General features: G+C 40.3%; 1 protein-coding gene across 3 annotated transcripts in view; it reads right to left on the bottom strand.

The window, feature by feature from the left end:
• The window catches only part of UBASH3A (ubiquitin associated and SH3 domain containing A), a 39,072-nt gene that overhangs the window by 2,860 nt on the left and 23,680 nt on the right, over positions 1-12,532 (bottom strand). For 2 of the 3 annotated variants that reach the window (XM_065577877.1, XM_005303702.4), the window contains exons 7-11: positions 10,180-10,306; positions 7,945-8,053; positions 6,257-6,379; positions 5,178-5,270; positions 3,874-4,018 (exon numbers count right to left, since the gene is read on the bottom strand). In XM_065577877.1, coding sequence (XP_065433949.1) covers positions 3,874-4,018; positions 5,178-5,270; positions 6,257-6,379; positions 7,945-8,053; positions 10,180-10,306 — 597 coding nt within the window. Of the gene's footprint in view, positions 1-1,141; positions 1,307-3,873; positions 4,019-5,177; positions 5,271-6,256; positions 6,380-7,944; positions 8,054-10,179; positions 10,307-12,532 lie in introns of all 3 variants that reach the window. The other variant, XR_006174739.2, reaches the window with a different exon arrangement.

The following is a 12,532-nucleotide window of genomic DNA, read 5'->3' as shown; positions in this document are numbered from 1 at the left end:
TTCAGGGTAGCAGCCGTGTTAGTCTGTATCCTCAACAAAACAAAAAAAAAAAACAGGAGTACTTGTGGCACCTTAGAGACTAACACATTTATTAGAGCATAAGCTTTCGTGGACTACAACATTGAATCTATCTCTCCTTGTAAGTATTCTCACACTTGCTTCTTATCAAACTGTCTGTACTGAGCTATCTTGATTATCACTTCAAAAGTTTTTTTCTCTTACTTAATTGGCCTCTCAGAGTTGGTAAGACAACTCCCACCTGTTCATGCTCTCTGTATGTGTGTATATATTTCTCCTCAACATATGTTTCACTCTATATGCATCCGAAGAAGTGGGTTGTAGCCCACGAAAGCTTATGCTCTAATAAATTTGTTAGTTTCTAAGGTGCCACAAGTACTCCTGTTTTGTTTTTTTTTTTAAACAAATTAAACAATCCTTGTTTGCTTTTTACTTAAAAATAAATCTTTATAAAGACCAGTGAGAATATTTATTAATATTGGGCCAGTCTTAGGATTTTGGGCAGTTGTGCCTTCAAGATCTGACCTTATAGTTTCTTTTACTTATAGGTGTCCCCTGCATGTAAAATATAGTGTTTACAAATTAAGGGCCAGATCTTCAGCTGCTATAAATCAGCGTATCTCCACTAAACAGCTGAGGATCTGGCCTGAAATATTTAGGGTTCTGTCATCAAGTCTAGAGTAAATGGACAAAGGAAAGTTTTTATTTCCTTCATTATTTCTTTCTATAAAGTCACTTCTCCTGTTAGCTGGAGACCTGCACAGCTACATGTTGCTCTGCCACATGCAATGGCTCTGGTCCAGGAAACTATACCAGCTAACTTCTTTCAACCACACAGAAGATCAGAATCTGATCATCTTATCTCACCCATTTAAAACCAGCGTGAGCAGCGAATAGGTAGCAAGTAGATTGATGTATTGTAGGGCTAGTGTACTAGACCTGTCATACAGTACAAAAGTGAATTTCAGACTGTCCTCAGAGCTTTTAAACCATGGGACCATCACTGAATAAGAGATACAATAGCTGGATGGTTAAGCGTTCCTCCTCTACTTTTACAGGGACCCATTCAACATAGTATTCAAGCACCAATTCAGAAAGCAGGGAATAAGTAGTAACTAAAAACCTGTGAGGAATGCAGATATCTTTCAGTGTGTGATCATTGATAATGGGTCATTCTATGTATTACAGTAGTGCCAAGAGACCCCAAGTGAGACTAAAACTCCATACTGTAGGTACTGTACATATTGGCTATGTGTGGAAGCAGTCCCTGCCCCAAGTAGCTTGCAATCTAAATAGACAAGAAAGACAAAATGTGAAAGAGGAAACAAAGGGAGAGAGGTTAAGTGATTTGCCTAACAGATCAGTGGCTGATTCAGGAACAGAACCCAGGTATCCTAATACCCAGTCCAGCACCCTATCCATTAGACAACACTGCTTCTTTAATGCCATTAAAGATCAGTTTAGTTTAGACTGAGTACCTCCACTGATGGCGAGTGATCAGGGTCCTGACCAGAAGATGGTCATGACTTTTACTTAAATAATCTAAATGGCAATCAGTGGGTAGAGATATCTTATGTGACTTTGCAGAAATCTCACCACTAAGCACAGTCCTTTCAGGAAGGTTACAGACTTCACTGACTCTTCTGTGACCTAGAGATGCTATCTTCTGCAAACAGTACTAGGGGTGACGTGAAACCTTGATGGTGTCTACTGATTTGGAGAGCCCATGGTGATGGAGTATTTGAGGAATACAATATCTGTATATCGATAGCAAGGATCAGAATTATTAAGCAAGAGTCAGTAATGGAGTTAAAAAGCAAAGCTTAGACCTCGATTGGCCTGGCCATAAACATAGAAAAGAAACAAGTGCAATGGCTCTTCCCAAAAGAAATAATAGTGAGGGTGCTGAAGAAAGGAGGAGCCAAAGGAGTTGGAAGGAAGGGGGTTGCAAAGTTACATGTATATGGTAACAGTAGCTACTGGAGACAGTAGATTTTGACCCTGGCCATGTGAGAGGAATTAACCTTTTTTAACACTGATTTATGGCAGATGACCGGGGCTAGGAAATAATAGTCGCTTATAATCACTCACGTGGGGTGGGGATAGAGAGAATAGAAATGTGAGCTGTACTTCTGAATGAAATTTGGAGGAAGGAGCACAGGTTTCAGCAGGGAAGTGTTTGGAAAAGGCACCAGGAAACCAGTCTGTGTACATATGATTAGAATGCTATCTGCAGTTGCAGCATCTCTACAAACAGTTCTCTTAAAAAAGAGCCAGTTTTGTTTTAGAAACATGGAGACCTCTCATGTTATTATCCAGCACACTGCACATGAAACATCTGGGGAAGGACGCTACACTGTTTTCATTGATGTACAAAATGCATATTTATAGTTTGTTTAGGTTATTCAGTTGCTGGCTGGCTCCAATGTTGCAACACTTTACAGTTTTCCCTTCCACCCATTAAGCGCTTTACCCATCTTCAATCGTGGCCTGTCTCTATGGAGTCTTATATCAACTGATTTTTTTTTTTAAGATTAGTGAGTTTGTATGGAAAGTGAGAAACTAGGGGAAATAGTAACTTTGCTGTGAATAGTTTTAACCTAGGAAAATGAAAGGGTTTGTCTATTCACTCACTCTGAAACTAAGGATTTTGCTCTGTGTTGAGAAATACTATAAAGACACAACACTTTTTTACTTGTCCAGACATGGGAAACCCCAGAGTGAGGTACCTTTATTAACCGAGGGATTTTCTGGGTTTGGCCATGCACTGCAGGTGTAATGCAGCATGGCACTGTGAACAAACAAACAAACAAAAAGAGGCTAGAACAGATTCAATGCCTGGTTCATTTCCTGTTCTGCTGTGGTTTACAAGCATTCAGAACCTTCACCACACCACAGAATTGCATTGTGGAAGGCAGGGACAAAAAAGGGGACTTTGCTGAGTGCAGTGATTATTTTTGAGCAAAACAAAAAATACCACAGAATTTAATGCAGAAATCTATTTTAATGGAACATTAACATCCCGACAACCTATAAAATTAGAATGACAGATGCCTTGCTTTCTGTTCATCTCTCTTCTCCCAACACATTTGGGCTGCCCCTGGTTCCTACAACTCTCTGCTCCAGCAGTATTTTGGGACATGAGCTCTGTCTCCCTTACACTTGCTGTTTAGAGGGACTTAGTTGAAAATTGGTGAGTTTTTCTTGCTGTTGAGAAGTTCACATGTGGAACTGTGCGAATCTTGGCAGCTACGGGATCATGTGAGATCAGCCCCCATTGGGACAAATTCTGAAACCTTCACTCAATTTTGAGCTGAGCACCAAGGAAAGGACTTGACCCCCACCCCACCATCAAAATGCAATACAATTCTTTCTTGGCTGAAATGTGACAAGACAGGAATTTTTTCACACTTAACAAATCATGGCTCATAGTTTTTAGCTAAAAGTAAAAACAAAAATATGGATGTCCATCATGAGAGTCTAAAATATTTAGATAATCAACCATAGGCCTGATCTTGCAAACTTGAAGTCAATGCCATTCACTTCTATAGGAACAGGATTCAGACCCGACACACACACTCGCCCATCCATATACATGTAAGATTGATTCACCCGTTAGTATGTCACCTTGCCCAAAAGCAGTGAATTATGTAGTGAAAGAACTATATATTGGCACGTCCTATCTTGGGACCAAATAATATAGGCTTTACTCAGCCCCTACTCTGTCTGTTGAAGTCAATGGTCTAAATCCTGAATCATTCATTTTTGCAATACTGTCTTGTGAGACTTAAGAACTGCCAAAAACAAGAGAGGTATCAGAAATACACATTAACATACTGTACATGCAGCATTTACCTGTAACTGGGATCTATATTGTAAGTAGCCTCTGTCAGTTCTGTCAGTGCCATAAAGGAGGGAATTATTTTGTTGGCCTCCCATTTGGTCCATTCAAAGAGTCCAGGTTCTACCCTGATTTTAATTTTTTGTTCTAATTTAAGCCCTGCAATAAATAAGAGATTTTTAAAAAGGAAAGGTGCATTCAGAGCTTTAAGCTTTGCCTGCACATGGCACCTTATTCCTGGTAATAATTTTATTAACAAAGTAAAAATACAATGTAAAACAAAGACTATTAAGTACACATAATGTTGACTACATGGAGTCTCAGTCCTTCTAGATACCCTACGCCACATGCTTAAACAATACTTGGTAAAGTTCTGAAGCTGGCAACCCAGGGGGAGGAGAAGAAACTATACTATATTCTTGCCAGAGTCACTGTAAGCGTAAATTCTCAAACCACGATTATTTGTGGAGTGATGCCACTGGGTGCTGCGGGGTAGAGAACAAAATGGAGACAACAACTCACTCCGCACAGGTGTTAGAGGGTAAGTAAATATCAAGAAGAAAATTGTTGTATGCTGTTTCTATATACCGTGTAGCTCACTGGGCCTATGTGGAGCAGTAAATCCAAACCTATAAAAACGATGTTAAAGAAAAATCTCCCTGTTAAAGAGAGGTAACCTGAGTTTTACTCTGTATTCTCAGAAGGCCATACTGATGTGAATTTCCAGCAGAAACGCAGTGTTCCTTCTCAGTTTTGGAATCACAGAGTCCTATCATCCATGGCTTTGTGATTTTAAAAGAAATTTTTTGAGTGACCTATCACGTGGGAGTCTTCATTTAAAAAGACTAGTTTTTAATGATGTGGCGGTCTCAAACCTCTTGTTAGCAAAGGCAAACTTCCAGGAGAAACTCTCAGGTTTCTTTCCCCGGGTACCTGTCCCTGAGCGTAATGGAAACACTTGATTTTATGACCAAAATCATTCATGGAAGAGTTAAATATAACAATTTGACAATAAGTTAAATTCTACTTAATCTGAAATGTCTTTGTCTTATACAACGTTAGATTCCGTTTTAACTTTATTGGACATGATTCAATTGAATACAATTTTACTATTATAGCGGGAAAACTTTATTACTTCCTCACAGTATCACCTAGCCCTTGCTCTAGACAGAAGTATCTGTCAGCACTGATTAAAGGCAAAAGTAAATTTTCAAAAAGCCATGCAGCATTTTAGGTGCTCCACTCTCATTGGCTTAGAGGAAGATTGACTCAGAAATGGCCAGTGTGGTATAAGAACATAACCATTTTGCTAACCTACCTTCTAGCACGTGTTGAGCTGTCTGTATGCAGCGGAGTGCAGGGGAACAGTATACACGGCTAACTGCCTCTTGTTTCTCCAGCAGAGCTTCTCCTGCAATACACACGAGAGTTGCTCTTTACAATCATTAGTACTACTGCAAAATATTTCCCACAGATATTAGTTTGAACTTTACAATAAACTGACTTTGAATGCACTCATGCCTCTTTTTAATTCACTTTCCACAAATATTCTGGTGGACAAGCTTACCAGCAGGAATATTTGTGGGAAGAGGAAATGTTAAGTGAATACTAGAAAAACAGTCATAGAAATATTTGAATTTGTAAAGGCACTTAGATACACCTATGGTAGATAGAGAAAGACAGGTATTTGCACCACAACCCTATTTCTGAGATTTATACTCATCAAAGCAGGGAACAGAAACACATCATGGATAGATGTATTCAATCTGACTACCCAATACAGTTCAAATATCAATATAGTGAGTATGAACTGCTCACACACAATCTAGAGACCAAGAAACTGCATGTCCTGCCCCACGCTAGCCAGCCAACAGAGAGGCTACAGTCAGGGCCGACCCTACCATTTTTGCCGCCCCAAGCAAAAAAAAGAAAAAGAAAAAAAAGCCGCTCGGACTGCCGCCCGAACTGCCGAAGCAGCCAAAAAAAAAAAAAAAAAAGAAAGAAAGAAAGAAAGAAAAGAAAAGGCGCCCCTTAGCATGTGCCACCCCAGGCACGTGCTTCTTCTGCTGGTGCCTGGAGCCGGCCCTGGCTACAGTTCACTGCTCCGGTTCAGACTAGAAGCAGAATGTACAGTGTTGTGGCACATTGCTCTGACCCTTCCCTGCCATAAGGTGGCAGGCTGGCTCTTGCACTACATGAGAAATTGGCCCTGCTCCCCACCCTGCTGTACAGCTCCCACATGAAACAGCAAGGTCCCTTTCCTGCTGCCCATAAAGGAAATCTACCAGTTACGCTGCCAAGAAGCATTCCTATGGTAAAGCCAGCATGCGCTTTCACAGATTACAGAAGTCTTTCTTCCACCCCTTTTCATTCCTATTAGAATAATATCTAACTTACCTACAAGTCTAGACTGGAAAACACCACAGCATGATAAAGGAGGATCATATTCAAAATGTTTGATGCCGTCTCTTCGTTTTGGCAGACTGGCAGGGAAATTCAGATCTGCTCTGTGGTATTTTCCTAAAACAAAACAGAACATTTCATCCCTATATATAAAGGCCATAGAAATACATACGTACATATTTCTGTTATGCATGCACAATAATTTTCTTCTGCATTTTAGGCAACCCATTTCTGAAAACCTGACCCTAATTGTCTCCCTGGTGAAAAAAGGGAGTGAGTGATTTCTTAATATTATCTCAGGGATACTGCATTTTACATTCACCAAAGCAAACCCGGGAAATTGTTGATTCACTATGGCCCAGTCTCATTGGGTTCTGGGAAAGACAGCAAGGAGGAGAACCGTCTGACAGAATGACACATCTCCTCTGAGTTCCAGAGTAGCGGAACACCAGAGAAAACAAATGCTCTGTAAAATTCACCAGAGACATATATTCACATCAGAGCAGTGGAAACTCTTTTTACCATTGCCAAAGTTATAAAAAAACAATGTTCTCATAGCAAAAAAGAAAAGGAAATACTTCACAGATTTTAAAGCCAGAAGTGATCATTATGGTCATCTTGTCCAATTTCCAACATAACCCAAGAGACCATGAGCAAAACACAATTCCTCCCCCACTCTCACCCCCAAATATATATATATATATATAAAACTTTGTTTCACCTCAGAATCATGCTTTGAAGGCCAAAAAACCCGTCAACCTTGACTTTTCACCTATGCCAGTGTTAACATTTTGTCATTTCTCCACAAAAATCTCATTGTTTGCTCCAGTTATTCTTGACTGGGTTTGACTAGCACAGCGTCATGATTTTGATCAACATTGTAATGTTGAAAAGCTATGTCTAGCCACACAAAATAGGGAAATTTGGGCATTGATCAATTTTTTAAATTTCTGAAAATGCTGGTGAAAAATTCATGTTTTGCACTTCAACTCGAGACAAAAATGTAGTTTCACTGAGCTCTATTTGTACAGTATTACTTGGGTAGGATGACTACATGGGAAGTACTGTGACTATAGCAAATGCAGTAGATCCTCAGAGTTCTGAACACCTCAAGAATGAAGATTTTTTGTAACTCTGAAATGTTTGTAACTGAACAAAACATTACAGCTGTTCTTTCAAAAGTTTACAACTGAACATTGGCTTAATACAGCTTTGAAACTTTACTATGCAGAAGAAAAATGCTGCTTTTAACCATCTTAATTTAAATCAAACAAGCACAGAAACAGTTTCCGTATCTTGTCAAACCTTCTGTTTAAACTTTCCCTTTATTTTTTAGTAATTTATGTTTAACAGTACTGTATTTGCCTTTTCTTTTTGTCTCTGCTGCTGCCTGATTGTGTACTTCCAGTTCCAAATGAGTTGTGTGGTTGACCGGTCAGTTTGTAACTCTGGTGTTCGTAACTCTAAGGTTCTACCGTATTGCTTTGACTATATGATACTACTAGGCTTTTTGTGTATGAAGGGTATTTCTGAATAGCTGCTTTCTTCAGCACTAAAGTTCAGTCTGGTTTGCAGACATTTACAAGAAGTAATTTAGACTTTATGCATCACGGCCATCATGGTACAATATTTTCTTTTCAGTCTGGTTTGCCAAGGGCCAGTCCTCCCGTTCTTTTACTTACCATCTGCAGTTAAGCATTGCTGAATCCAGGACTTCCCAAAAACATGATCCACTCTCTCCCCATGGCGCATCACCAACAGGCCTCTTCTGAGAGCAATAGCCTGAGAAAGCTGGATGCAGTGACCCATTTATATTTTAGTGTTATTAGTTAATTTTATTGCAGTGGCACCTAGAACCTGCAACTGAGATCAGGCCTGCAATGTGCTGTACACACATACTAAAGGACAGTCCCTTTCCTGAAAGGCTTACAATCATTTGAATAAACTAGACCAGGGGTTGGCAACGTTTGGCACGTGGCTCGCCAGGGTAAGCACCCTGGCGGGCTAGGCCAGTTTATTAACCTGCTGACGCGGCAGGTTCGGCCGATCGCGGCCCCCACTGGCCGCGGTTTGCCGTCCCGGGCCAATGGGGGTGGCGAGAAGCCGCGGCCAGCACATCTGTGATTTCAGTGGCTATAGATTAGGTTATAAGACCATGTTTACATTAGGAAAAAGGTGTTTTAACTAACATGTTAAAATCCTAGCATAGGCACAGCAAACTGGATGAGGAGAATTGGAATCCTTACAATACAGACAGATCTGCATTCAAATTTTCCACTGTACACTGCATCTTATTTTATCTCTGCAGCAACAGATTTTGTTTTGCGTCTGAGGGTGTATCTATGACACAAATGGAGGAGTGGTTGTAACACAGAGTTAGCTTTACCCATGTTAGCTTTAATCTAGCTAGCACAAGGTAACAATAGCAGTGAAGATGTGGCCGTAGGGTCCCCAGGGTGGTCTAACAACCCTAGTATGTACTCAGGGTCCCTGGCTTGTACTGAGGCAGCTAGTCTGAAATCCGTGCCACTATGTCTATATTATGATTGTTACCCGCGCTAGCTAGATTAAAACTAGCATGGGTGTGTCTACCCGTGCTACAGTCACATCTCCGTTTGCTTTGTACACATACAGTACCCTTAGGAAGAGATATTAATAAACTGCAGTGGGAAGATTATGATTCAGGGTTTTGCAATCTTGCTTTTCTGTTTTGAGGGAACTTGAGTGCAGGAGCAACTTCCATCATAAGGCCTCTCAAAATGAACACGTGAATTACTGCAAGAAACATACTGTGGATCAAATCAGGACTCCAACCCAGAGCTGGGCTCTGTGAGAGAAGGGAGGAGGAGCACACAAGCTGTGGTGTCAAGGAGGCATTATATTATGCCCATAGAAGTCATCATATTTTCAGGGTGCTGAAGGGAACACGATGAGGTCTGGTTTTGGGAGGACATCCTCTACATTCTGGCTGCTAGCTACATTCTTCTGGGGATTAGTATTTCTAAGAACCTTTGTTTCTAATGTGCAGGGTTCTTGCAAATTTCAGGCCCCTACCAGGTCACAAGAAAGGAGCTGCAGACAGAATGCACACAAATGCACCCAGGTCACATGAACATCAGAGCCCATGCACCCAAGTGGGTAGCCCATCTGAGAAGCTGAGATTTAGTCAAATTCTTGCCCTTTGCTGGGCGACCTGTTAATAAATACTGGGGATACATTGTAAAAAAACAAAAACAAAACACCTCCTCCTCCCCCCCCAAAAACCCCATCAATATTGAGGGCAGGGGGTTAAAAATGTAAATCTGTCAGTGTTGATGGTGACCCTTTCAACTAATTTACTCTCTATTGTCTTACACACTTATTTATTGTAGATATATATAAAAACACAAAGAAATTACAGACTAGGATCTAAGATCCTACAGTAAGGCATATAAATATCTAAGATAAGGTAAAATAAAATCAGTTTGGCCAAGAAAGTACAAACATAGGGCCTAATTCTGCTCTCAGTTACACTGGTGTAAATCCATTGAAATCAGTGGTGTTATGCAGGCCTCAGACTGGTATGAGAGAAGAATTAGGCCCAACGCCTACTGCTAGCAATATCTGCACATTGCTCCGCAAGCCGTATCTCCAGAGTTTGACACAAGCCTTGCTTATACTTAGAGGATCTGTTTACTCCTTGCACATAAAGAAAGCTGACATTTGAAAACTATATTTTTTTCATTTGCTTTGTTATTTTTTACTGGCTGAAGCAAAGAGACATTAAGAAATGTAAAAGCCATTTCTCTATAGATAATATTGAGATGAAACTAGAGGGTGGTATTAAATGTTCATTTAAAAACATGTATTTGTATAAGCATGTTACCTGCACTGATATTTATGCACCTGTCAAAGAGTAAGAAATGAAGACTTATTACCTGGAAAGCAAGTGTTTGGGTTACACTCTTTGTCATTACTGGGATATGGACTTCACCATTCAGTTTACGTCTAGGTTCATTTTCATTCTTGGGGAGCAGTCCTGAAGCTGGAGTGAAAGTGTATTCTCTGTGGGAAAAGTAGAAACGACAGATAGACGCACATAGAGAGATGGGATTTTTAAGGCTTGATCTTGTATCCAGGGAAGTAAAAGGCAAGATTCCCATTCACTTCAGTGGGAGCAGAACCATAAAGAGTTTTGACATGCTTCGCAAAATTGTATATGAGAAAGTCTGATCCCACAGTACTAATACAAGTGACAGGCTATTGCCAGATTGTGGTTAATAAATAACATTGCCCCTTTTGATCTGAGTGGTTAGTCAAAGTTCGGGGTCCTGGAGATGTTCCAGTTGGAAGCAGAAATTGAGGGACTTGCAGTTTTATTTATGTACAAGGACTGTACAAAGTCCTGCTTCTCTGAATGCAGGAGAAACCAACAATAAAGGAGCAGTTTCCTATTTTATAGCACCAAGCCTCTTTAGCCAACAGACCCACAAGATCACTCTCTGGCTTTTTCCAGAATCACACTACGTTTACTGGCTATTGCTTGGCTTTCACATACACACACACACACACATGCGCACACACACACACCCCCTCTGCCCACTCAGTCCAAACTCCTGGGCAGGTTCACAGTCCCTGTTTGTCTTAGGTGCGGGGCTTCTGACTCACTCATCCAGACAGTTATGTTAATTGAAGGGGGCGTTCATGCCCAAACTCAGAGGTTTGTGATTGATGCAATCACCAGTACCTCTCAGCATAACTCTCCTGTTTTAGCTCTGCCCATAATTCTGATGGTACTCAAAATAACGACACCCTGTATGACCTATGCCAAAGAGAGAGCAAATAAATAATTTAGCAAAATGATACAAGGTTAACTATCTACATATGATCGCTGTTTTCACATCATCAACCCTAATTGATTTAATTTCCACCCAACCTCCTTCGGGATTTTTTTACTCCCTGACTGACTTTCCTTCAATCACCTGGGAAATCCCTATTGTTTCTGTGAAATTTGTTGGCTGACGCAGACCCTGCCCATTCTGTTTGAATGGGGGTTGTGGGATTGATCTCTACAACAACTTTTCCAGGACATATCTACACAATGACACTACACCAGCACAGCCAGGGCTGGATGTAGGGGCAGGTAACCCAGGCGACTGCCTGGGGTGCCAGGATTGGGTGGTGCAGGACTTGGGGTGCAGTTTTAGTTGTTAACGACAAAAGGGAAAATAGAATGTATGAAGTAAAACGTTTCAGGTATTCCATATGTGGATTCATTTTTCACCAACCTCTTAAAATGTTCTGGACCTTGTAGAATCTTGTGGAACCTTCCAGACTTTGAGAACTACATTTTCCTCAAACCTCCTAGAATGCTGTCAGCCATGCCCTCACGAGTATATCAGGGGCATGGCATTGCCAGTCAGTCAGTGAGTGAGATATAAGAACAAACTGAACTGAAGTGAGAGCCCCACTGCAATATTGTGAACCTTGTTTTATTGTGTAATTATGAACGTGTACTGTGTTTTAAGACTTAAGAGTGTAAGTACTGATTAATAAAGGACATATTTAATGAGATGCCCGAGATATCTAGTGAGCCTATATCTACACAACAATATAAAAGAAATACTGTTTCTTCTTTTGCCATGCTTTACATGTAATGTTTGATGATTTTCTAAGACTGCAGAACAAAGACTTTTGTTCTCCCTAATACTGTCTATTTTCCTCTGTACAAAAAAGATGCCCATAAGGAAGTCTTCAGGAGCTCAGTATAGGAAGAAAAAATCTCAGTTGCAATCTAGTTTGCAGTAAGGGGAAAATTTGATGGGAAAATATCTGAAACAGAACAACATAGACCAGACTTTAGGCAGTTGCTATCATCCCAGTGAAGAAGAAATTGAGGAGTGAAGCATAAATGATGGATTACTAAGGAATTAGCAGATTTACCTGAAGATAAGGAATGGAAATGTGAGGAAAGTGATGGAGAATCATCCAGTGGCATAAAGGAGAGTGATGATAAAGAAGAATGTGGCTTACATGAAAAGGAGAATAATGACAAAGAAAAATCTGGTTTACATGAAAAGGAGAGAAATGATAAAAAGAAGAACAGGAGGACTTGTAGCACCTTAGAGACTAACAAAATTTATTATTTATTCTTTTTGCGGATACAGACTAACACGGCTGCTACTCTGAAACTTTTCATTATGCAAAGAAATGATAAAGAAGATTCAGCCTCGCATGATGACAGAAACAGCAGTGAGAAAAATTGCACATCACAAATTGATACATCAGATC

Source organism: Chrysemys picta, chromosome 1 (genome assembly GCF_011386835.1).
Source record: "Chrysemys picta bellii isolate R12L10 chromosome 1, ASM1138683v2, whole genome shotgun sequence".
Classification (NCBI taxonomy): domain Eukaryota; kingdom Metazoa; phylum Chordata; order Testudines; family Emydidae; genus Chrysemys; species Chrysemys picta.
This window is presented reverse-complemented; position numbering and strand designations above follow the sequence as displayed.